Genomic DNA, 25,323 nt, shown 5'->3' with positions numbered 1-25,323 from the left:
CAGTGTGGAGAGGCAGCCATAAAAGCAAACTGATGTTCTAAAGTCTGTTAAAACTCTGCATTAATGTCCATTGCACAACAGTTTTTTAGTATCTCTCAGTCTAGAAAGAGTAATGCAATGATTGTCACAGACAGTGGGAGTGCTAAAGCACACTCCATTATGTAGCAAGACAGCTGATTGCTTTCAGTTTGGGGACTTTTTTTTTAGGAGATATAGTTTAATCAAAGGTGAACTGTGTCTGAGTTTGCCACAGACAAGTGATGTTCTCAGACTGCACGCTACAGGGTGTTTACATGTTGCTGCTGTGGTAGCAGAAATGTATATAAGACACTTCACTCACAAATACTGTAAAGCATAAAAAAACAAGAAAAGCTAAAGTATTCTGTTACAGTGATTAAATATTTGCTGAGAGTGAAAGGTGATAAAGCTGTTGAAAGAAAATATAGGGCTGTGTGTTCACAGATAGTTTTGCTAACTAAAAAATGTTTACTAATGCTTGCCTTAAAGTTGGACAAAGACTGAGAGTCATGTGTAGTCTTTTGACACAAACCTCCTGTTACACTCTTTTACTGTTACCTGCTTTGCATTTTGCTGTATCCATTCTTCTCTCCCCACACACTCATTCATTCTGCTTTTGTCACCAGGAGCGCCATGATTGCCGACTACATGTACTGGCTGATGGGAGGCACCAGGAAGCGCACAAGCAAGTACATCAGATACTATTGGCAGGTAAAAAATTGCTAGCTCAATGAGGAAGGAGGTGCCTATCTCATTATTAAGACCAAAATGAAGGATTACTGCTTAAAAGAGTGCCGACAAAGGTAGCTCTTGGGCATATCACTCAACAGGACACTAGACAGCACGACCGTATTTATCATGAAGGAGATTTTCTTGGACTAATTTTAAGGGCAAAATTCAAGGTTGTTAACCCTTGGCTCATACTTCAATTTTATGGACTGCTATAAAATTTAATTCTGGATACTGTAGAGTCCCCTAAGCTATTTTTTTGTGAAGTCTTCCTACCTCAGTGACACTTTCCTTTTGCAATTTTCATGGTACTAATCCTCTGGCACCTTTCCAAGCTCTTCAGCTGGAAGGGGAGGACAAAAATGACTGTAACAAATGGTCTCAGAGGAACCTAAAGTGTTCTGTGAAGGATGGCTAGGCAAGACCACATTGTACAAAGACTACTTAGGAGGGGACTAGACCATTGACTTCAATGAGACAGGTCTCTTGAGTGATACTTACGTGAGCTGGCTGTTCAGCCACATCAGCACAAATGTAAGTTTAAGGGTACCCCCTTCTGCTGAGGAGAGCTCTTAGAAACTTGGAGGTGAATAGATGCTTGATCTTTTGCTGGGAGATGCTTATTGCTGCAGGAACTTATGGCTGCCAGTGGTGTCCCAGCCTTAACCTCCCAGTTTCAATGAGAGCAAAGTCCATTTCAGAGAGAGTGCAACATTTGGGACAGAGGCCCAGTGGAAGACCCTTCTGCCTTCCAGCATGGACCTTACTACCAGGTGCTCCTTGTCCAGATGAGGAATTAATGATACTAAGAACAGTATATGTCCCTTGTGATAAAATTTCACAGGGTGCATGCATGGCAGTCTATCCCAGTATCTGCTCAAAACAATTACAGTGTTTCAATGCTATTTCTGCACACCCCATACCAATAATCAGGATGGAAATCAACTGCTGTAAGACCCTGTCAGAGGACCTGTTGTCTAAAGCCATGAAAGAGAAGGACACAGATACATAACAAATTGGCACACTCAACCCTCCCTTCCAGGTTGGTGGGAGCAGATGTCAGCTCAACAAGCAACCCACAGAGGCACAGTGTGTCTTGGATAATTTTGCATAAGTGGAGGCTAGACTGGAGAACCAAAGTGAGGACTTGTCAATAAAACACCAAGCTAGTCCCATAATGATACCTCCTGTGAATCACTTCAGTGTATAAGGCCATCTGGAAGGTTGATACACCCTGGTAAAAACTAGTATCTTTTCCTCCCATGCTTTTCTGACCATCTCTGGTAACTTTGTGTTGGCATTGCCACTATTAACCACGTCTACACATTTGCCAACATACAGCAATGAAGCCTTAGAGTTCCCCCAAAAGGACAGCCCTTGTCAAGGAGACAAGGCTTTGTTAGCAACAGCTCTAGCTAAAGCAGTGCTGAACGTAGTCTTACCCAGAGCCCAACACAGGAGAAAATGAGCTCCACCTCACTTACTCTGACTGATAAGAGTACCTAGCAAGACTGTTTCCAGGCTGGTAGCTCATCCTGGCAGTTCCAGCACCGGTTCATTGGGGTCCACTGAGTGTGAACTCCACCTCTCCACATAAAAGCAGCACAATGCATCATTTGAGTCATGTTTAAGGGATGACAAGGTTCATAAGCTTCGTGTTGCCCTCTGCACAGGAGTGAATTTTACTCTTAATGCAAATAGGGTTTAAATGCAATATTTTAAGACTAATATTCTGTATAGGCATAGTGTCTGATTCATGCCAACCCAAGGGGTAGTAGGAATGCTTAGCATTGTTTAACAAGCTCCCAAGGACTGAATAAAATCCTCCTATGAAAGATGTGACCTTCAGAGAACGTGGAATCACTTTTTCCTTTTCATCTAAAAGATAATGTATCTAATACTTTGCTCCTCATTGAAGACATAGGCTTGCTGCACTGAAGACTGTTTACAAATGTGCTTTCTCCATTAAATGAATTTTCTGAGTATAGATAGGCAGTGCTTTCTGGAAATAATTTAAATTCCCCTCTAATTAATATTCAAGACCAAAATATGTTATCTCTACATGACTGTGCAATTATAACAGGGAAAATATCATCTGTGAAAGTAAGTATTCTTTTCTTAAAAACACCCTGGCCAGTAAGTGACATGAAATGTATGATCCCTTTGCCTTTTTCTTAGGCTATGCTTGAAGAAGCCATCACTGCAGAGACGTCCTTTACCGTTATGTACACACCACTGGAGACAGAAGAAAAGCATCAAGACATAAACAAGATCCAGCGCGCTTTTGCTAAAAGGAGCCCTGAGTACTTGCAGCACCAGTATACAGGTAACAGGTTCACCTGTTCAGAAGCACTGGGGAGGTTTAGGCTGGATGTTAGGAAGAAGTTCCTCATAGAAAGGGTGATTGGCCATTGGAATGGGCTGCCCAGGGCGGTGGTGGAGTCACCATCTCTGGAGGTGTTTAGGAAGAGACTGGATGGGGTGCTTGGTGCCATGGTTTAGTTGATTAAATAGTGTTGGATGATAGGTTGGACTCGATGATCTCAAAGGTCTTTTCCAACCTGGTTAATTGTATTCTATTCTGTATGCCCTGTGTGTCTGTGGCTGACTTACAAAGAGTTGGAGAGAGTCTGGAGCTTGAAATCCAGGCATTTCTAACCTTCTGGAGGACGGGTAGTTCCCTTCTGGGATTTGCTCTCTAAGCGTACATGGTTTAGGTAATCAATTCAGTCCTTAGGAGAAGTACAGACTTCACACTATAAAGATGATTTTTTATCCAGGGAACCTCATGTTCCCATTGTTGGATTTCATTGTTGCAACTAATCTTTTGTTCAAAGGTAGATTTGCATTGTATTGTGGTGACAGTGAGATCCAAGTTGATGCCAATCTCTGTCGACTTCCATCAGTTACCAATGGTCATCCCTGCATCACAGCCTTACTTCACAAAAATATCCTCTTTTCTACAAACATAAGGGACTGAGCACCAGCTTTGAGAGCATCTCAGCTGCAAGGATGGAAATAGATAGCCAGGTTCCCTTTAGCCCATTAAAGACAGTATCACAGTATCACAGTATCACTTAGGTTGGAAAGGACCTCGAGGATCATCGAGTCCAACCTATCAACACAGACCCCATGACTAGACCATGGCACCAAGTGCCACGTCCAATCTCCCCTTGAACGCCTCCAGGTTCGATGACTCAACCACCTCCCTGGGCAACCGGTTCCAATGCCGAATGACTCGCTCGGTGAAGAATTTCCTCCTCACCTCGAGTCTGAACCTCCCCTGGCGCAGCTTGAGACTGTGTCCCCTTGTTCTGGTGCTGGTTGCCTGGGAGAAGAGGCCAACCCCCTCCTGGCTACAACCACCTTTCAGGTAGTTGTAGAGGGCAATGTGGTCACCCCTGAGCCTCCTCTTCTCCAGGCTAAACAATCCCAGCTCCCTCAGCCTCTCCTCATAGGGCTTGTGTTCAAGGCCTCTCACCAGCCTTGTTGCCCTTCTCTGGACACGCTCAAGTGTTTCAATGTCCTTCTTAAACTGAGGAGCCCAGAACTGGACACAGTACTCAAGGTGCGGCCTAACCAGAGCAGAGTACAGGGGCACTATGACCTCCCTGCTCCTGCTGGCCACACTATTCCTAATGCAGGCCAGTATGCTATTGGCCCTCCTGGCCACGTGGGCACACTGCTGGCTCATATTCAGGTGGCTGTCGATCAGCACACCCAGGTCCCTCTCTGTCTGGGAGCTCTCCAGCCACTCCGACCCCAGCCTATAGCTCTGCATGGGATTGCCGTAGCCAAAGTGCAGCACTCGGCACTTGGACTTGTTGAATGCCATCCCATTGGACTCTGCCCATCTGTCCAGTCGGTCGAGGTCCCTCTGCAGAGCCTTTCTACCCTCTAACTGACTAACATCTGCCCCTAACTTTGTGTCATCTGCAAATGTGCTGATGACTGACTCTACCCCTTCATCCAGATCATCAACGAATATGTTGAAGAGGACAGGGCCCAGCACTGATCCCTGGGGGACACCACTGGTGACTGGCCTCCAGCTGGATGTGGCACCGTTCACGACCACTCTCTGGGCCCGGCCCTCCAGCCAGTTCCTAACCCAGCACAGAGTGTAATGGTCCAATCCATGGGCTGACAGCTTAGTCAGCAGTTTGCTGTGGGGGACGGTGTCAAAGGCCTTGCTGAAGTCTAGGTAGACCACATCCACAGCCTCCCCACATCCACCAGGCGGGTCACCTGATCATAGAAAGAGATCAGGTTGGAGAGGCAGGATCTGCCCTTCCTGAATCCATGTTGGCTGGACCTGAGCCCTTGGCCATCCTTCAGGTGCGCAGTTATTGCCGCCAGGATAATCTGCTCCATCACTTTCCCTGGCACTGAGGTCAGGCTGACTGGCCTGTAGTTTCCAGGTTCCTCCATCCGACCCTTCTTGTGGATGGGGACCACGTTGGCCAGTTTCCAGTCATCTGGGACCTCACCGGTGAGCCAGGACTGGAGGAAAATGATGGAGAGTGGCCTAGCTAGCACATCTGCCAGCTCTCTCAGCACCCTAGGATGGATCCCATCTGGTCCCATGGACTTGTGGATATCCAAGTGGCTCAGCAGGTCCCGAACTAACTCCTCATGGATTTCCAGGGTATTACTCTGCTCCCCGACCCCAACGCCCAGCTCCGGAGACCACTCGTCCTGAACTCCTGCCTTGCTGTTAAACATTGAGGCAAAGAAGGTGTTCAGGACCTCAGCTTTATCCTCATCCTCAGTAACTGTGTTCCCCTCCAGGTCCACTAGGGAGTTCAGGTTCTTCCTGCCCTTCTTCTTATTGTTAATATATTTATAAAAAAATATATAAAAATCCTAGGATCCAGAGCAAACAAGGGTGTTGCAGAGCCTGTTGTCATCCGGTAGCATGAACTCAAACAGCATCTCCTGGAGCAGACACTGAAATTCTGGTGCCTACAGCCATGTTTCAAGAGAAATGGAAATGATATTTTGGCGAAAGAGAGGCAGGGGGATAAAAGGCATTGCTTACTACCATTAACTTGGAACATAGTTGACCCTGGTACCACCTGACTTTGAGTTGGTGATTGAGAAACATAAAGGGAAAAATGCATTTCTCAGGTCAAATTCTGGCAAGCCTCTGTCTTCATCACATAAACTAGATGTGCATCTCACCCTGCCAGCAGGGTGGTCTAAAGGGTTGAGGTGCCACCCACTTCTTGCCAAGAGTTACATACTCAGGTCAGAGATGGTGGCTTAGTTGTTGCCCCTCTACTGAGCTCATTCTACAGATCCATAAGACTTCCAAAAGTACACACATTGCATCCTTGGGAAGGAGAAGAAAAACTGTTTGAAAACCACAAATAGGCATTGGGGAAGCAAACATTATAAACAAATACTAAACACAAGTGAACTTGTTTGGTTCATTTTGCTGTAGGAAACTGTCATGATTTTCAAGTTGCAGATCACCCATGTATTTAGTTTCTGGCAGCAGCTTTGGGGTTGTTTGAAGAGGGAAAATGGGGACTTGTTTGACACAGAGGTTGTAAAATCCCACTCTCCCATTTACTTGCTTAGGTGACTGTGGAGAATTTCCTGGGACAAAAGTATTGGCCTTAAAAGGAGCATAAAATAAAGCTCCCCAAACCTGATTTTTAGAAAGATAAATCCATATTTCACATACAACTCTGAATTTACAAGGGTGAGACTTTGAGGAGCACATAAGCAGCAAAAGGGGCATGGTGTGCACTGAAACCCAGTTTGTCTCCATAAATTACTGAGTGACTCTGAAAGCATCGCCAGTCACTTTCTTACTCCTCCCAATAAGGGAAAGGAAGAAGGGGGAGAAGGAGTGAGAGATAAACCAACCCAGTCCTATATTCCATTACTCAATTACAAAACAGACTAAATAGAGCAGGTTGAGGGATCACTGAATTTTCTAGGAATGAAATGGGATAGAAAGCCAAGAAAAAACACTCTGTCTATCAGGGGGTTGAGAGTACAGTGCTGTGGAGAGCCTTATGCAGTTGGGACTGCTTCCAGATGACCTCCTTTCTGTCCTGGAAACTCTCAGAGCAGATGTGGCTCTTTGTCTTAGACTTGATGCTGAGATAACTGTTGTCAGTGTTAGGTGAAGTCAACCAAAGCAGTAGGGGTTACTGATCTATTCAGATAGGACCTTAAAATCACACTGCCCCTGAACAAGCAATCCCACGTCAGGAGTTTAGCACATGGTTGGTGGGGTACCGCTGAACTTTCAACCTGCAGGTCTGCATCTCACCTAGGTGAAATTAAAAATGTAAGATAAGCCCCATTTTAGCAGTGGCTGTGAGACACCAGGCATCTCACAACCAGGTGGTTTGAAATAACCTTCCTGTTCTGTAACAATCATCTGCCCAATTCTAGCCCAAGCTCTGCTAGAGTGTAAGGACTGAATCCATTTCAGAGTTTCCCTTATTGCCGAGGAAAAGGAGGAGCAGATACGCATTTAAATCCAAGTGTACAATGCAGTTTGTTGCAAAATTGAGAATCCATCAGAGGCAGAATATGCTGCAAGGGAAATATCAGGTCCACTCTCTTTGATTTGTATAGGGGTAAGTCCAGAGAGCTCTGAGCAGGGTTCTCCATTTGTCACTGGGATCACACAGCCTGGCATCTTAAAAGCAGAGCACACTGAAAACAGAGCACTCCTTTGTGAGAAGTGACACTGACATTCAATCTAGGTTTACTTTTTTTGTGTGGGAGGGAGGAAAGGACTGGTCTGGTTCCCTAAAGGTGAAGTAGACAATTGTTCTGAGCATCTGTCCTCACTGAGGTCAGGGCGGTCCGACTCAGCTGATCCACAGGTTTTTTGGCAACAGCAGTCACAGACTCTGGACAGCACAGGCTGTCAGATGCCAGCTGAGTGGGTCAGAAAAGACACCCAGGAAGCCTAGGGGGCTGTGGTGGTGATGGTAAAAGCACAAATCTGTAGGAAGTCAAACTTCACAAATTCAGGGGACAATGAACCAGCAGTTAAAAGACCAGAATGTTGTATTACTGAAGTGGTTTTAATGCTTTGGATGATCAGCATTGAAAAATTCATAAAGAGAAGAAACTCATTTTTTGTTATGGATCTGTGAAATTTAAGGCATTGATCTAAAAGGTTGCAAAGTCTGGAATTTCCAAACCCAGTTCTAGCTGGATGGGTTGGTTTAGGCATCTTTCTTGTGGCAAGCTTTCTGGATTACATCTCACTCCTCCTTAGAGTTCCTTTTTCCCTTCCAATTAAGTAACTTCTCTTACAACTGAAAAGAAATAGAACAGTGGAAATTATTGTCATTTCCCTCTTCCAGATCCTGAGGCATTTCACATCTTGCCACAGTCAGCTAAGTGGCCATCTGAACCTCCTGGGCTGCACTTACTGACACTGGGTTTCAAAAGCAAAGGCATTGGCAGACGTGTGGAAAAGTGGACACGCAGAAGACTGTCACTGCTCTCAGGTACTCCAACTTGCTTAAGAGCTGGCATAGCTCAGAGGTGTCCTCCATGAGCCTTGCTAAATGAGGGGGCTAGGGGGGTCCTCGTGTCCCATGTCTCTGTGCCAGCAGCCTTGACTATCCAGACAGCTCTCCCCATCATCCTCTCTCCCCCTCCAGTTTACCCATCACCTTGCTAGATCCATCATGGCAAACATATCTGAATGAACACAGTTTATGGGCTTGTGATTCTTGCCATCCTGAAGAAACTTCTGGAAAAGCTCTTTCAAGTGTAGGAAATAATAGCTGGCACTAATGCCTGACATTATGAGCTGCCCAGGGAGGTGGTGGAGTCACCATCCCTGGAAGTGGTTTTAAAAAAGACTGGATGGGACACTTGATGCCATGGTTTAGCTGAGTAGATGGTGTTAGGTAATAGATTGGACTTGATGATCTCAAAGGTCTTTTCCAACCTAGTTAATGATGTGATTCTGTGATTTCATTTCCTAGACCAGAAAGCACTTTTCAATACTCTCAAGGACAAAGAGGCAGAGAGATATTGGAAACTGGTTGGGCAAAAGGTCATGTCATCAATGGATTTTATAAGAAGCACCAAGTTAATTGTGAGTATAAACCTCAGTTTCTGGGGTGCAGTGTGTGTGGTGGCAGAAGCCAGTGCATGTGTGAGCGATGTGTACTTTTGGGTGGGTAATTCATTCTGCACGTGTTCCTTCTCTGTCCAGAAGTGCTCAGTGAATTCATTAGGTAGAGTTCCAGTGGATTTTAGATCCTTTTTAAAGTAGCTCTAATTATTTAACCGTGTACCCAGTGTGTTTGAGATCACTTTGCAAGCAATTTTCTCAAGTCTTTATGGCCTCTGATATTAAATCCCTACTTCACGTAACCACCAAAGCTACTCACTAGATACAATACCTGAAGTACACTACACACACCACCAGAATCTCCTTCAAGAGTTAATAATTGCTGTTTGAAGCATTTCTAGTTATTTAGATTCTGATCCCTGTGTAGTGAAGTATGTGAAATAACCTTCAAATCTGTTACAGCCATATTGAAGGTCTATTAGTTAATTCTGCTCCATACTTCCTGCAATAATGTACACAGCTTTTTAGCACCATGGCTTTTGATTAGCACAAAAGGTCAAAACTCAAATTTGCATGTAGACTAGACTGTTTGAATGCAATTCTTGAATGATTCTCTTGAAAATAAGTGGAAGAAGCCTCTCCTCCCCAGATTGTGAATGCTAATGCTAACATTCTTTCCCTAGCAATAACAGTTCTTTGGTTTTCTGTATGTTGAAGGAATCAGCCATTTCCTCCTCAGAGGTGTCTTAGCAAATCACAGGATTTATATTCTTAGGCTTTGATAGCAGACAGGAGGTTGACAAAAACTGCTACTTAGCAACCCCTAGCAAGGGAGAAACATTAGCTAGATATTTGGGGAAGCTCTGTCTCCTTTCCTCTCAGAGAGCAGCTGCTGAAACAACAGGAAGTGCTTGTACTCACATCCTTAGTGGGAGGTAAAGGTGCTTGGAGTGTCACTACAGTGGACTCTCCTCAAGCATCTGCATCAAAGTGAGGCAGGTGAAGCTGGCTGAGGGCAGACAACCCCGAGGGAACAGCAGCTCCTTCTTTCCAGTTCTTTCCTTAAAACATGTGCTGTTGGCTTTGGATGACCAAAAGCCCATTCTTGATGTTCAGGCTAATAGCAGTGGCATCTTTGGGAAGGTGAAGTATCTGGTATTGCTGTGTGCACTTGGAACATTTAAGAAGCTAGAAGTATGACCTGACCATGGGTTGGGTACAGAATAAAACCCTGGTCTTTCTAAAAGCTCTGGCAAAACTCATTTCTGGAAAAAACAAAACAAAACCAAACAACAACAAAATTTGGACCTTACTCTCTTTGGATGTAACAGAGTATCAAGAAGAGAAAAAGCTTTGAGATCAGGTATCTTTTGGATTCCCCATAACTACCCTATTGTGTAAATGGATATAGAGGGATAGGACCCCAGGATTCAATCTGATACATAGTGTATCTGTCATCCCCAAAGAGAGAAGAGCAAACAAACTCACCATAGAAGAGATGAGAGCAGAGTAGTGTGCTAGGACCACTCAAGCCAGTCCCCACTAGTTGTATGGATTTGCACTGCTCCTACACAGTCATATTTGCTACCAGCTCTAGACCTCACCTCATACATTGAAATATTCTTGCTGAAACAGAAGAGAGCTCTCAAAGATACAGGGTGAAATCCCAGCACCCCTGAAGACAGCAGCAAACTCGACTCATGCTTCAGGCAAGGTTTACCCCAGTGCCACCTCCGGCAGCAGCAAGAATGGGTAAACAGGTCTTAACCACAGTCCTGTAGATGAAAAAGCAGTCACCAGAGGGTCAGTATGGGAGCTTTAATGAAGAGGAGGAAAGCCCCAAGACAGAAGAAATGATCACTGGGTTAGATCAAACAGCTGCTAATTCCTCATCCATTATGTGGGGAAACATTTTCACTTTCCTGACAGTTTTCATAGCGTCAAATGATCTGGGCAAGACAGAACCTCTGACCCAAAGAGCAAATGACAAAGCCAATTCTACCTGATAATACAGATAGGCACAGAGCCAGAACTGCACTGCTACTGGTGATTAAAAGCTCTTTATGGACCTAGCAGAGATTTGGCCACTTGTGCCTCCTTGAAAGTATTCCCAAATTTTCCTCAGGCTAGAAATATTCCACCATATTGCCCTCAGACACACACTGAATGAAAAACTCCTGCTGAGACAAACCTCAGACACAAACTCTAGCTTTACAGCTTGAAGATGATAATAGACTATGTTTGGGATTTAACAGGACAAACATTCCTTTCTGCCCTTTTCTTCATTTGCAGATGCAAACACACAATCAAAAGTGCTTCTCCTAAGCAGATTTCTTTTTCCTTTACAAACCAACACAAACAAATCTCAGTGCTAAAGCAGAGTTTGTTAAGCCATAGCAACTCTTGGTAGTAGTCAATTCTGCCACCTCAGGTTTGCAGCTACACAGCCTAGTGTTAATAATATGATTTATACCACTGTGGGTAAGATGTGAAGCTAAAGATTAAAAAGGCAGATGAAAAAAGCATTTTCTGTTGCCCCCCACCCCTTGGTAAGATGTGAAGTGAAAGATTAAAAAAGCAGCTTAAAAAAGCATTTTCTGTTGCCCCCCACCCCTTGGTAAGATGTGAAGCTAAAGATTAAAAAAGCAGCTTAAAAAAGCATTTTCTGTTGCCCCCCACCCCCTTCTTTGTGAAGAACAGCCAGTCCCATTTGAATCAAGGGGACACTTGTGTATTGGGACACAGGAAGCATTTGAGGGAGAATGTCACAGTCTGGTCCCTGCAGAGTATCATCTGCTCTGAGTGGGGAAATGCCATAGACCTCATCTACCCAGAAACACTAACCAGAAATACAGATATACATGACACAAAGATTATTTGCCTTATATATATACATAACTATTATACATCTATATAATCTCAGGCAAACCTTCAGCTACTCATATTCCAGTGAAGCTTACCCACACTAATAAGTGATTATTCTATCAAGACATTTCCCTGGGGTCATTTCTACTGCTTTGTACACACCAAGCTTGCTGTTCTCCTGCTGCAGTCCCATATCAAGGGCACATGATGCTACATAACAGGAGAAACAGTGGCCAGAAGGCTGTATTAGACTGCTCAGATTGTAAAGGTGAACAAACCCCACCATATGATTCACAGCATGATGTGCACATTTACAGACCTCAGTGGTTTGCTGTCTGTTTTTTAAGTAGAGGGAAAGTGTTTACTGCACACAGATTTCAGCATACAGGCTTTCTGAAAGATACCAAGGGCATTAAAGAAACATTATGATGGATTTTTTTCTGCTTGTTATTGCAATACATCACAGTGCTGCTTGCAAGGCAGAACTTCATTCAGACTTAGAGCTAAAACATAGTCGTAAAGCCTCGACAACAGAAAAGCAGAACTACTGGGGGGCATTCCAGACATGCAAAGTGGTGCTCTTAAAGCTGAGAGTTAAACTTACCACACACATTGGGTATGGCAGACTCTGCTTTGAATTCAGGCTGACCAGCCACTTTGCTTTACTTTTTCTTTAGTACTGTGCCAGGTTACACCCATCCCTGGAGGGGGCTGAAAAAAATCCCAGCCCCCAGGCAGACAGAAGAACCTGAGCCAGGTGGGCAGAGAGAGAGAGCTTTAGTTTTCCCCCTCCCAGGAGGAGGGGTCCCCTGAGTCAAAGGTCTATTCCACTCCTCCTTCGTGTCCAGCAAGCCTATTTAAAGGGGGCCATTGCCTTACTTCCCCCTGCTTTTCCTGCACGTTGCCTGCTGGACAGGCTATCTTTGCTGCCTTCCTGCAGCCACCCCGTGGTGAGGGCTATCCCCATGTTGCTTCCAGACCACTTCTAAGGACTGCATCCAAACAATCCATTTGCATCCAGGGAATCCAGTGCCAGCTGAGCCTGGGTTTATTTATTTTTGTATCTACCCTTTTCCTTACACCCTTGTAACTTTCCCTCTCACTCAGATGCTAAATATATTTTGTTTAAACTTCCCTTTTTACTTCCAAGCCAATTCCAGACCATTTCTTTTGTGATTTTTACTTCACCTTTCTCCTGCTTTTACCCTACCAGGATAAAGGGGGAAGGGGAGGAAATCTAAATCTTTACTCTGGGTAAAGTTTAAACTATAAGAAGTACTCATCAGTTAAACTTCATTTATAAATAGAAGTGGCATAAGGGATAACTGCTTTCTTGAGTACAGAGCAAAGCAAAAAGTGGGGGTATCACCCCAAAATTCTTGAGGAAAGGACACATGAGTCACTCCTCTCACATGCTCTCCAGCTCCTTTTTGCAGTGAAAGCCCATCCTATCTTTGCTCTGATTGTTAGTGCTAGGTATTTAGCAGTAGCAGGTGAGCTTCATCCACAACAGGCTGACCTGCTTTTTGTAGCTGCTTTTTCATCCCAAGGTCAGAGGAGGGACAAGGTCACAGGGCTGAACCTTGGACATCAGGACCTTATTTCTCTCCTAGAAGGAAGGTCTTCAAAGATGCCTGAGGATAAGCATTCCCTTTATTTTTTAGTTTAAAGATAATTCATGTAGCAAATAGTTTTCTGGTGAAAGCTCTTTCTTAGGAGGACCTCCACTTCAGGTGAGACTCCCCAGTATGTATCTAGGCCTCAAGAGAACACCCAATTACTCACTTTTTAACAAAAATTCTCTTTGCAATACCAGACCACAGGAGTGAAGCCTGTCCAGAAAGTGACAGTATCAAAATGTAGTCATTTATTGTCTTAAGAAGCAATCAGAAGAGCCAGAGTAGACAAGTAGACAGAGATCAGGTCAAGAAAGCTAAAGCCCAGCTCGATTTAAATCTGGGTATGAACATCAATGGCAACAAGAAAAGCATGTCGATGATAAAAGAAAGACTAGGGAAGATGTGAGCCCACTCCAGAAGGAAACAGGGGACCTGTTCCCCGGGGGTAAGGAGAATGCTGAGGTACTCAACAACTCTTGCTGTAGTTTGCACCAAAAAAGGCTCTAACCACAGTTACAAAAGGTAAAAGCAGGAAGTGAGGAAATTCAAAACCACCCACTGTAAGTGAAGATCAGGTTTGAGACCACCCTAAGAATCTGAAGGTGTGTAAGACCTGACAAGATCTCTATGCAGTTCCTGAGGGAACTGGCAGATGAAGTTGCTAAGCCACTTTCCATCGTATTTGAAAAGTCAGTGAAGTACCCAGGGACTGAAAAAGGAAAAAACATAACCCCCATTTTCAAAAAGGTTAAAAGAAAAGACCAGGCAGGGAGCCACAGGCCAGTCAGTCTCACCTCTGTGCCTGGCCAGGTCATGGAGCAAATCCTCCTGGATACTCTGCTAGTCATATGAAAAATGAGGAGGTGATTTGTGTTAACCCATGTGGCTCCACCATGGGCAAATGATGACTGACAAATTTGGTGGTCTTCTCTGATGGAGTAGCAGTGTTGACAGATAAGGGAAGAGCAATTGACATCATCTGCCTGGACTGGTGCAAAGCTGCGCAGAGTGGCGAGGCACTGGAACAGGTTGTCTGGAGCAGTTGTGGAGGCTCCAACCTGGGTCAAAGCCAGGTTGAAGGGGCCTTGAGCAACCTAGTCTAGTAGGAGCTATCTGTGCTCATGGCATAGGGTTGGAACTAGATGATCTTTAGGGTCTCTTCCAGCCCAAACCATTCTATGATTCTATGGTTAATATGTTACTACATATCTAACCAGGATGCAGCTATGCCTCCATATCCTGAATTTGTTGATTCCTTTGCTACCAACTCATTGACAATGAAGTCTCCATTTAAATTTGCTCTTTACTTAACCTTCACTCTGCCTACACAAGTTTGTTTCATCTTCATATGATTGCTTGGCCCCTTTATTATGGTTTGGTTTGTTGACTGCAGCTTAGTAGCCTCTTGAATTCAGCTGTAGTTCATGTAATTCTCACCATGTGGTTCAGCTCCCTGCAGAATTTTTCCTCCTGCCAGCAGCAGTTCTTTACTTTCTCTTTCTGCATTTTCCATTGTCACTGAAACGCCACCTCTGACAATGTTCAGCCTCCTCTAATCCCTTCCAAAAAAGTCTGCTGTGGGTTATTGATTTATTGACTTTCACCCTACTATAAACTTAACTAGCATTGCTCTGTCCACAGAGTGCACGTTGGCACAGATGCCCAATTTGCTTCCCATAGCTACGTAGCATGCCCTCATATTTTTCTGGACAGTCAAGCAGAGAAACAATTGTTTTCTTTTGGCCTTTACTTTCTTCATGGTTGGAGAAGCCCCCAACAGACACAGGGTGATGAGAGAGGATTTTTCCCTGCTTTCTTAGCTGATAACTCAATATACTCATTTCTTAGTGCTTGCACTGAAAGGTTTGGGGCTGATTTCAAGAACAGCGAAGAAAAACCTTTTGCTGCATCTAAAATGTTGTGAGCCTATTTCATGTTGATAAGAGCTCTCTTTCTCTTTCAGTAACTGATTGCTTCTTCTTTTAATGCACACAGCTCTACCTGGGGACACAGCTCTCTGGCTTTCAAACACTGATGATCAGGTGGAGATGGGGCTCCATTTTGTTCCTTGCTTTAGTGCCATGCTAACTAGACTGTGTCACACATACAATTTCACGTGTCAGAGATCACAGAAATCCTTTTTTCTTGCTGATGTCTCCTACTAATACTAAGTCAGTTCCTCAGAAAAGGACTCTTCAAGTGATAAAACTAGTTTGTAAGAAGGTTGTCCCAGTCTCCCTTCTTAGAGGTGGCTCAACAGTAATTCATGAGAAGGGAGGCTTGGCAGGCCTCTCCTGGCTCCTCAAGTCAAGTAACATGTTATTATCCACCTTTGTGTCACCCAATATCCTAGTCATAAATGGAGTAAAATCCATCTAAGAACTAGTTGGGCTTTCTGCCTGCTCTCAGTTTGGTGAAACACACTGTAGACCTTCAGCCTGAGTTGTAAGAAGCTTAATTGCCAGCCTACTCTTATTCCTACCTATCTATACACAATGACCCTTCTGTTAGCATTGTCTTTTATCTCTTTTTCCCTTTTCAGTTGCTTGCTCTCTTTGGACTTGAGCCCTGCATTATGTTTATTGAGAAGAGTAATATGCTCTTGGCATTTTCATTAATAGACTAATCAAACAACACTTCTCTCCAAAGAGGTATCTCCTACCGTGCTGGCTTCTCTGCTCCATGATGCTTGGGTTGAAATTAACCTCTCCAAACACAGCTGACTGGAGCTATCAGCAATACTCCAGAGAACTGCTGACCAGAGGTCTTTTTCCTGTGCAGTGCCTGATTCTCTCCTTTAGCTGATGGAAACACCAGTTCATTGGCTCAGCTCTTTCTCTTTTGGTTATTTTCATGTCTGGAACTCCCAGATTCTAGCTTCATTTCTGCCATCAGTCTCTAGTGCATGGTCTTTCCTTTCACACTATTTTACAATTCTAGTAGATATTATATTCATTAACTGTACCATGAGTATTTGTAGTTTCTCTAGAGTTTAGTTTTCTTCTATTATATATATATAAAAGAGGAACAGCATTGTTATTGAATCCTTAGACTTGATACAAGAGCTATGTTGATAGTCATTTTGGTAACACTTGATCCTTGCCTAGTACAAATTTCTGCACAATCAAGTGCCAGTGGCATCCTGGCCTGCATCAGAAATAGTGTGGCCAGCAGGAGCAGGGAAGTCAATCTGCCCCTGTACTCAGCACGGGTTAGGCCACACCTTGAGTCCTGTGTCCAGTTCTGGCCTCCTCAATTTAAGAAGGACACTGAGACACTTGAAGGTGTCCAGAGAAGGGCAACGAGGCTGGGAAGAGGCCTTGAACACAAGCCCTGTGAGGAGAGGCTGAGGGAGCTGGGGTTGTTTAGCCTGGAGAAGAGGAGGCTCAGGGGTGACCTTCTTGTTCTCTACAACTACCTGAAGGGAGGTTGTAGCCAGCAGGGGGTTGATCTCTTCTCCCAGGCAGTCAGCACCAGAATTAAGAGGACACAGTCTCAAGCTGTGCCAGGGGAAGTTTAAGCTCGAGGTGAGGAGAAAGTTCTTGACAAAAAGAGTAATTGGCCATGGGAATGTGCCTGCATAAAATGGAATGGAATGGAATGGAATGGAATGGAATGGAATGGAATGGAATGGAATGGAATGGAATGGAATGGAATGGAATGGAATGGAATAGAATTAACCAGGTTGGAAGAGACCTTTGAGATCATCAAGTCCAACCTACCATCCAACACCATCTAATCAACTAAACCATGGCACCAAGCACCACATCAAGTCTCTTCCTAAACACCTCCAGTGATGCTGACTCCACCACCTAAAGCAAATAAAAGGTAAGGATTTAACAAAAGAGATGGAGCAGAGCAGCCTTTTTCAAAGCCTGACATTTTGCTCAGCTGTTCTGTTCAAGTAACAACTGGAAAAAAATCCCATGGCTTCCCTCCCACCCTTTCCCCCTTTTAGATCAACCTTAGTTAACAATTAATTCAATATAATAGTAAAGAGTTCAATAGGAAAACCAAATTAGCAGCTTCCCAAAAGTAATTGCTGATTTGGCTGCGGTCCTATTCCTTTTATGGCTGTTCTTCAGTAGATCACTGATTAAAGATAAATAAGTATCAGTGAAAATAATAGTTATCTGCCTGAACACAGTTTACATCTGCAGAGAGGCAAATCTAGCAGGTTCCTGATCTGTTAACTTCCTAGACATAACCACAATTTCTATGTCTAGATCACTACAGCAATAGTATGTAAATGGATTCAAATGCTCTCATGCTTATCTATGCTCATAGTGAAGGCATGGCTTTGCATATATATTTTAGTATGATGTATCAAATAATCAATTGGCTGAAGACAAGAGAAACTGGGACAGTAGTAAAGAGGTCCAGCAAAGCAAGGTAGCCAAATGCTGTCAGTGTGAGTGTTGGCACCGCAGTGGTAGGTAGATGAAGAGGAGAAATATTCTAGAAGAAAGGAGAGGCAGGGGGAAGGGGAGGTACACTCTGGCAGTTAGAAGATGCACAGAGAAGCAAGTTGCTTCTACAGTCATGTCTGCAGGCACTTGGCTGAGTCTCTCTGTTCACATGCTTCAAATTTGCCATGTGCCTAGCTGCCTGGAGGATCAGAGACCACCTCTGCAGATTTTAGTCCCCTGAGGTTATGTATTGAAAACTATGGATTTGCCTAGTCTGCAAACAAACCATGAGCTGACACACTGCACTGTCTCCTCAGCCTCTTGGCTGAAACTTTCAAAGCAATCCATAAAAGTCAGGTAATATTGAACAGAGGGGATTATGGAAAAGCCATCTCCAAATGAAACAATTGCATTCATGTTTGTTCTCTCCTGTCTCCCCTTCACATCTATTATGACTATGTATTTATTTTTCTGGTGCCACTAGAGAGATTGTGTCGAGAAAGTATTTTTGTTTTCCCCCTCTAAAAATTGTCAGCAGATTTATCTTACAGGTCCTGAATGCCATATTGTGTGTAGTATTACCAGCAAAAATATATGTGTGATGATAAGCCTCAAGGCATTAGGGACTCCAGGGATGATTGTGTTTTCCATGACTCTCTTCTAACTGACTTGCGTTTGTGACCAAACAGGACAAGCGCTGCCCATGCTCACGAGCAGTAGAGAAGCTGCAGCAGGCCAGCCTCTTTGGCCGCATGCAGCACCTCGAGGAACAGGCCCAGCTGCTTGAGCAAGTGATGGCTGAGGCAGCCACCATCCCCTACCTGCAGGACCTCAGTCAGGAGGATACCCAACTGGTAAGTATTGATTTCTTCACCCTGGTTTTGGCTTTCGGAGGCAGGGAGCCAGGGAAGGGATGGGGCAGAACACTGTGCTGCAGTTTGCTCTGGAAGTCATTTTTCCAATGTGCAGACCTGAAGTAGTTTTAAAATCCTACTGCAGTGCCTTGTCAGAGGAGGTGCTAATCACCTGCAAGGATGATTTGTATAGAACCAGCATGAATCATCTGTAGGCACATTTTTAAAACCTCTTCTTTCCCCCCAAACGTCCCCAAGTCAGTCTGTAAGAATGATTGCAATTATTCAGATCATGCTACTTTAGGATAGCTAACATCAGAAGCCACCTGCAGCAAACAGGCCAAATCTAGACAAAGCTGAGGAGAGGAGGGGAAGGAGAGGAAAGCTTTTCTTTCCTGGCTCTGTCTACAACATACTCCCTGTCTCTGAATAAACCCATCTACCTGCTATGCCTTTGTTTTCCCTTTGTTAAACAAAGGCAATGATACTAGCAGGGCTGTTGCAAGACTAAAGTCATTAATAGCTTGCCAGTATATCAATAAGCTGCAATCAGAGAGTCCTGTATGGCTCTTCTTCCACCAGGCTGCTGGGTTTTCAGCTGGGGCAGGGAGGGAGGAAGCTCACGTACATGCAAATTCGAAGCATTGCAGACAGAAAAAAAAGTCCCTCGGCAGTCCCTGCATTTAAATGCAGTCCAATTGGTATGATCCAACTTCAGCTCACCGAAGACTCTTGGTTTTCCTCAAGCTGGTCCCTTGACATTTGTTTGCAGTCCTGCAAAGCTCCTAAGCTCTGCAGAATGAAAGCTTCACAGCAGCTTGCTTTAGGGAAGGCGAGCAGCGGCCTGCAACTGCAGGAGGTGGTTGCCTGACTTTGAAGCCTGGGCTCTTGTAGCGTTCACGTTTTGGCTGCCAACAGAGCTGGTGAAAAAATGTGGGTGATTCAAATTAAACCCAGAGCACAGGTTGGGCACTTTTCACTGGCATGTATCCATATCAGTGAAACTTCAAAATGGAAAGGTCTTTTTATTCTTTAGCTTCTTGGCCAAAGCTGTGAAACCTCCAGCCTGAATGGGCTGTGGGAGCAGCCCCTTTGGGGGTGACATATTCATGTCCTGCTCCCTGCTCCGGCGGGTGTTGTGCCACCAGATCTTCAGACAGAATCACTCCACGGAAAGCAATGGAGAAATCCTCTCCTTCCCCTGACCAGTTCCTCCTCTGCCTGGTTTGACACAGAATCTGTGCTTTGCCTGTTCTGCCCTTAATACCCTTAATCTCTGGGCTGTGTCTGTTCTGGATTCATAGATGGAGATTATCTGTCAGAAAAGTGTTGTGATGGAAAATTTCTGACAAATCTGTCTTGACTCCTTTTGCACTAAAGTCAGAGGCAGAAATCTGCAGGTTTGGTTTTTTATGAATACTGATTCATGACTTTAAAAAAACAAAGGTTTTTATCGATTAGGAATAGAATAGAATAGAATAGAATAGAATAGAATAGAATAGAATAGAATAGAATAGAATAGAATAGACCAGACCAGACCAGACCAGACCAGACCAGACCAGGTTGGAATAGATCTTTGAGACCATCGAGTCCGACCTATCATCCAACACTATCTAATCAACTAAACCATGGCAACAAGCACCCCATCCAGCCTCTTCCTAAACACCTCCAGTGCTGGTGACTCCACCACCTCCCTGGGCAGCCCATTCCAATGGCAAATCACTCTTTCTATGAAGAACTTCTTCCTAACATCCAGCCAATAAGATTCAGTTTACTGGCTGCACAAGCACAGAAAGCAGGCTGGCACCAACCACAGCAGATTGATTTAGAGATTCCAAAGAAGACTCCTGCATCCTTTATCTAGTGCTGGGACACATAGAATTTGAGCTTCAAAAACCTAAATGCAAAGGTAAACTCAAGGAAATACAGATCTGCTCCGTGAAGCTCAAGGCAGTGGTTTTGCATCTTGCACAGATGAGTGCATTTGTCACTTCAGGGACTCATCTTAGACTGCTGCCCATCTAGGGACAGCAAGAAGAGACAATTTCTCTATGAATGCTTTTGCTTATACTGTCCAATTACTTGTAATAAGTAACAAATTTGGGGAGAGATTCCAAAACTATCATCTGGGTTCACTGTAACCAGCTAAATGTTTTGGAATAGACCTTACAGAGCACAGCTACAGGGATTAAAGACAAGTTTCTCCTAGTTAGTTCTTAAAGCACTGAGACTGATGGCTGCTTGCAGGAGGATATGCTGGACCTGACCCTTGGCTTTCTGATAGTGAATTAAGAGCAAGTGAAACATTTTCAAGTGTTTGGGAAGGGTGCAGGGTGAGGCAATGCTATGCCTGACCTGGAAGGGTACTGGAGTGAGGAAATGGTACAGATGACCTGAATTTTAGTCTTCCTTCTAACACTGAGGACTGATTAGCAAGGATTTTCCTACAGCTTCTTTTTGCAGTTTACACTAGAAACAGGCAGCCTTGGTTTTATGCTCTGTTATGCTGCATTATGGGGAAAAGAGATGGTTTGCCAAAGAAAAGGGATAGTAAAAACAGGCAAAATGAGCTAGATACTTCCAGCTACAGCCAAAGCATCTCAGCTTTAGTGTTGTCCTCTTGTGAGGTTTTACATGCTGCTTTAAATTATGATACATTAGCCTTGGGAGAAAATACTGAAAAGCATTCCTGTACAACACAGAATATCCCAGACAGCTAAAGAATGAAATATGGACCCTTTGTTCTTTACAACCCAAGCCTTCCTTTCCAAAGTATAAACATTTACTGCATTAAAAACATATAGGCTTCAATACAGAATTTCCAGAGGATTTCTTCCCCCCATTGTTAAGTATTTTCTATCCACAATAACAGAGTCATGGCTGAAGCAAAGATGAGGTGGCAGTGCTCATTGTGTAAAAGATGAGTAATAAAATCATCAGTGTACAAATTATTTTTTAATGAGGTTTTAATCTGTGTATTTAGAGAAGTTATTTGGGTGTGAATTCCACAGTGATCATTTTTATCTTGGTACCGCAGCTGGAGTTGCTAATGGCAGAGGCCACGGACACCCTCAGAGGAAACACTGATACCCAACGTGTGTGGAAGGAAATTCAGAAGGTAACAACTTGCAGCAAAGGGTAGAAGAGTATATTGTTCCTTGGGGAGTAAATGTCCCCCTGAGTCATACCTGTTCAAAAGGTAGAAAAGAAAGCAGGTGCCATTTGAAAGCTGACTGTGTGCCTCCAACTCTGTTAGAGCTCAGGCACCAGCCACAGATAGACACTTAGTATTTGCTTTAGCATCTAGGGTTGATCTTTGTTCATATTAATAGTCTCCTGTGGTTATCTAATACAACAAATATCCCCAGCCTCAAAGGCTGAATTTGTGGTTGATAATCATATTTCTCTTCCATCTTTATCATAGGGGGTAGTGTGCTAATTGCAGGGAGAGGGGGAGTTGTTAGGGAATAAAATTCAATCCAACAAGTGAAGTCTCTTAGTAGAGCTCAGCTGAGGCTTTGGTGCTGAGAGAGGTAAAAGACATGCAAATGCCTTTCTGGAGTCTCTGCACAGCAGCTGGGCAATTGACTTCTTAAAGGATTTGTGAAGCATAGGTCATCTTGTTTTGGTTCTTTCTGCTGATGAATCTGGCTCGACCTAATGAAGAGTGGGGCAGGCTGGGATGCAATAGCAGTGTTAGGTTTGGACAAAGTCTTCCAAACCAGAATGAATCACAGCTCTGGGCATTGACACCACCGACATTCAGCTACTGGAGAGAAAAGGGGTAGCAACGCATCCCCAGGAAGGGATAATGGTACTAATGGTCCAAAGCCTTGGCCTTACCCTGTGTCTTATGGCTCCATCAGATCCAGAATGACACACACTCACTCTGAGTTGTGGCTGCAGTGGGAGGCTGGAGAATAGAAAGGGCTTGAGTTCTTGCACTGGTGGGACTTGAAATTGTCCCTCTTTGGGATTTCAGTTTGACAGAGAGATACTGAAAACCCAAATCCCAGCTGCACTAAGTCAGTGTAACTAGGATGGGTATGTCTGAAAGAAGTCACAGAGGTTGAGGGTCAAGGTGCTTTCAGAGTCCCTGTTTCCAAGTTATTTGAAGTAAACTTCCAGAAGGCATCTCCTCTGAGAGAAAGTCTGAGCAGGTGTATTGCCTCAGCTAGCTGTGAGATCAGTGGCTCTTAATAAAGTTTGCCAAGTACAGGATGTACAGAAAGTAACCAAAACCTAAGTGCACAAAATTATAGACAAAAGAGCATTTCAGCTCTTTCAAATGCTCATGAGGGAAGGGCAGGATAAATATTCACACCTCTTTTACATTGCCCAGGATAGTCTCTAAATCTCTCACACCTGCCTACAGATCGTATGAGAATCTTTTGCAACACAAACACTACATATGATATGAATGATAGATATTTATACAATTACCTAAATATTTCCTGCCAGATAGAGCAAACATTGATAACCAGATACATGCAAAAAGCTCCCCCCAGTTTCAACAGTGGCTAATATTTCATTGTAATTTCAGTAGAACAAAGTATTTTCTTTTGGTGCATTTGCATGGATTCATTTCTCTAGATGCTTTCAATGTAGTCTTGATAGATATCAAGACTAATAGCATTTAAAAATGGACAGAATCTCTTCATAATTAAATAGTTGGGACTAAAAGTTACTGAAATGCATTGAAATCTACACTCTTCTGTTGCACAATTTGGGGCTTCAAAATTTGTTGGCATTCTGAACATAGTTTTGCCTTTCAGACAACCATTTGAGCTGAGGCATCCTGTTCCCAACAGCACTCCCTTTTGTTTCACAATAGAATTGTAGTCTTATTATTATTGTATTAGAACAAAGAAATGGAAACCATCATCAAATATTTCTGTTGTACTTTACTTTTTTCCCCAACATTTAATTTCAGCACAGTCAGCATGTTCTTAGGAACAAAGGCTTTTTAAATAGAGAAGACAGGAAAACACTCAGGGAGTTCTGGGGTTTCTCTGTTGGATTTCTTGTTGGTTTGGATTGTGGGTTTTGGTGGTTTTTAATCAGCTGTAATTAAGAATGTCACACTGGGTTCAAGAGCTCTAACACAGTACTAAAGAAGATTAAATCTGATGATTCAAAACTGATGTGGTGTGGATTACCACATGTCCCTTGTGCTAGAACCACTGGTTCCTAATTTGTTCTCTTTCTGGGGCTGCGATGCAGATACGTGCTTCATGAATGCCTGGAGCCGTTGTGAAAAAGGAAAGCAAAGAATGGGAAAGGAACAGGAATTTGCTGGATCAGGGGTGGAAGTCTCATGTGTAACATCTAACGTGTAATGAAGTCAGAAAAGTGCAGGTGCAAAAGGAAAATAGTATTAGTGGCTCTGATTCAGGCAGACTGAGAGTGAAGGAAACAAGAGCAACCAGATGGAAATGCAATTGTCCATCCAGGACAGCTTATTTTTAGTCCCAGTTAGTTTGGAAAGAAATTAATTGCCAAAATGTTTGAAGCTTCACTAGAGAGAAGGGATGAGCTTCTGACACCACTTCTTTCTAACTGCAGATTGGAGTCATTGAAGGCTACTTACATGAAGTGGAAGAAAATTACATCAAGAACAAAGCCAGGACAGAAAGAAGAAAGAAGATTCAAAGTTTACACAAACTCAGAGACCTGGAAATGTTATGAAAAACCCCCTTCCCACTTTAGGTTCCCCTGCCCCCCCATAGGATATAGTTAGGAAGTTAGTATAGAGTTATTAAGAGGATTTCCACCATAGGTATTAGGTAGATAGGTTAAGAAAAAAACCCCTTCCCACTTTAGGTTCCTCTCCCCTCCCCCCCTTAGGATATAGTTAGGAAGTTACTTTGCTTGTCATTAGTTTGAACTGGTTGGAATAAATGTTTTGGTAAGGTTTATTTGTCTTGTTTCTTTAACTAGGAACACCCTGGCAGGAAGGGTCTTTATTTTCTGCTCTGAGAATATTCTGCATCCAAACTCTACAAAATCCCCTTGGCTTGATTATTGCCCAAGAACAGGGATCCATCCATCCTCTGTAAGGAGGAATTCAGCCTCATTGTGCCTTCTGTCCAGCTTCATGCCTTACACTTCGGCTACTGGTGCAACCTAGAGGTACAAAGTGGCATCCTGCACCTTATGGCTGTGGTAACGACAAGTCTGAGAAACATGATGCTATGACAAAAGAGAGAGAAAGGAGAAAGGAGCCCAACTGTTGCTCCATGGTTAAGATTTTGAAGTCCTTCACTCTCATCTGCTCCCTATGATTTTTTCCCTCTACTAGCTAGTCATGGGTTGTTTTTTTCTAAAGATGCACAAACACTGCAGGGAGGAAAGGATTTGCCCCTGCCTTCTCCTGGGCAGATCTGGAAGCCCACCACAAAGCACACCAGGAAGAGCACCAGGAAGCACACCACAAAGCACATCAGGAGACCCACCTGTTAAGGATGAACAACTCATCTTCCACTCCCACAGCAGCAGCCTGTCATCTAGGCACATCTTACACTGCTTTGGTCTTCCAGGAAGCACAGGTGCTCAGATCCCCTGAGACCCTTCATCAATGAGCAAAGCAGCACCAACTTTTCAACAGAGATCACCTCAGCAGAGGCAGGCATCCCCAGCTGATACCCATGGTCTCTTCCAAGACTGCCATTTCCTTTTTGCACTGGGTTTATGTGGTGGTTTAGGCTGGGTGCTGGCCCGGATGCCACTGCATAGACCACACCTGGGAGGTCCCAAGGGGTGGG

General features: G+C 43.9%; 1 protein-coding gene across 1 annotated transcript in view; it reads left to right on the top strand.

Annotated features, from left to right (window-relative positions):
* LOC137456982 (spermatogenesis-associated protein 16-like) overlaps positions 1-24,928 on the top strand; it is a 32,816-nt gene extending 7,888 nt beyond the window's left edge. The window contains exons 3-9 of the mRNA XM_068168676.1: positions 645-729; positions 2,926-3,073; positions 7,038-7,051; positions 8,792-8,833; positions 18,395-18,559; positions 21,597-21,677; positions 24,125-24,928. Of these exons, the coding sequence (XP_068024777.1) occupies positions 645-729; positions 2,926-3,073; positions 7,038-7,051; positions 8,792-8,833; positions 18,395-18,559; positions 21,597-21,677; positions 24,125-24,247 (658 nt within the window). The 3' untranslated portion in view covers positions 24,248-24,928. The remainder of the gene's footprint in view (positions 1-644; positions 730-2,925; positions 3,074-7,037; positions 7,052-8,791; positions 8,834-18,394; positions 18,560-21,596; positions 21,678-24,124) is intronic.
* The last annotated feature ends 395 nt before the right edge of the window (positions 24,929-25,323 follow it).

Source organism: Melanerpes formicivorus, unplaced genomic scaffold (genome assembly GCF_026170545.1).
Source record: "Melanerpes formicivorus ecotype bairdi unplaced genomic scaffold, bMelFor1.0.p_v2 SCAF_152, whole genome shotgun sequence".
Classification (NCBI taxonomy): Eukaryota; Metazoa; Chordata; class Aves; order Piciformes; family Picidae; genus Melanerpes; species Melanerpes formicivorus.
Note: the sequence above shows the minus strand (reverse complement) of the source record. Positions and strands in the feature narration are given on the sequence as shown.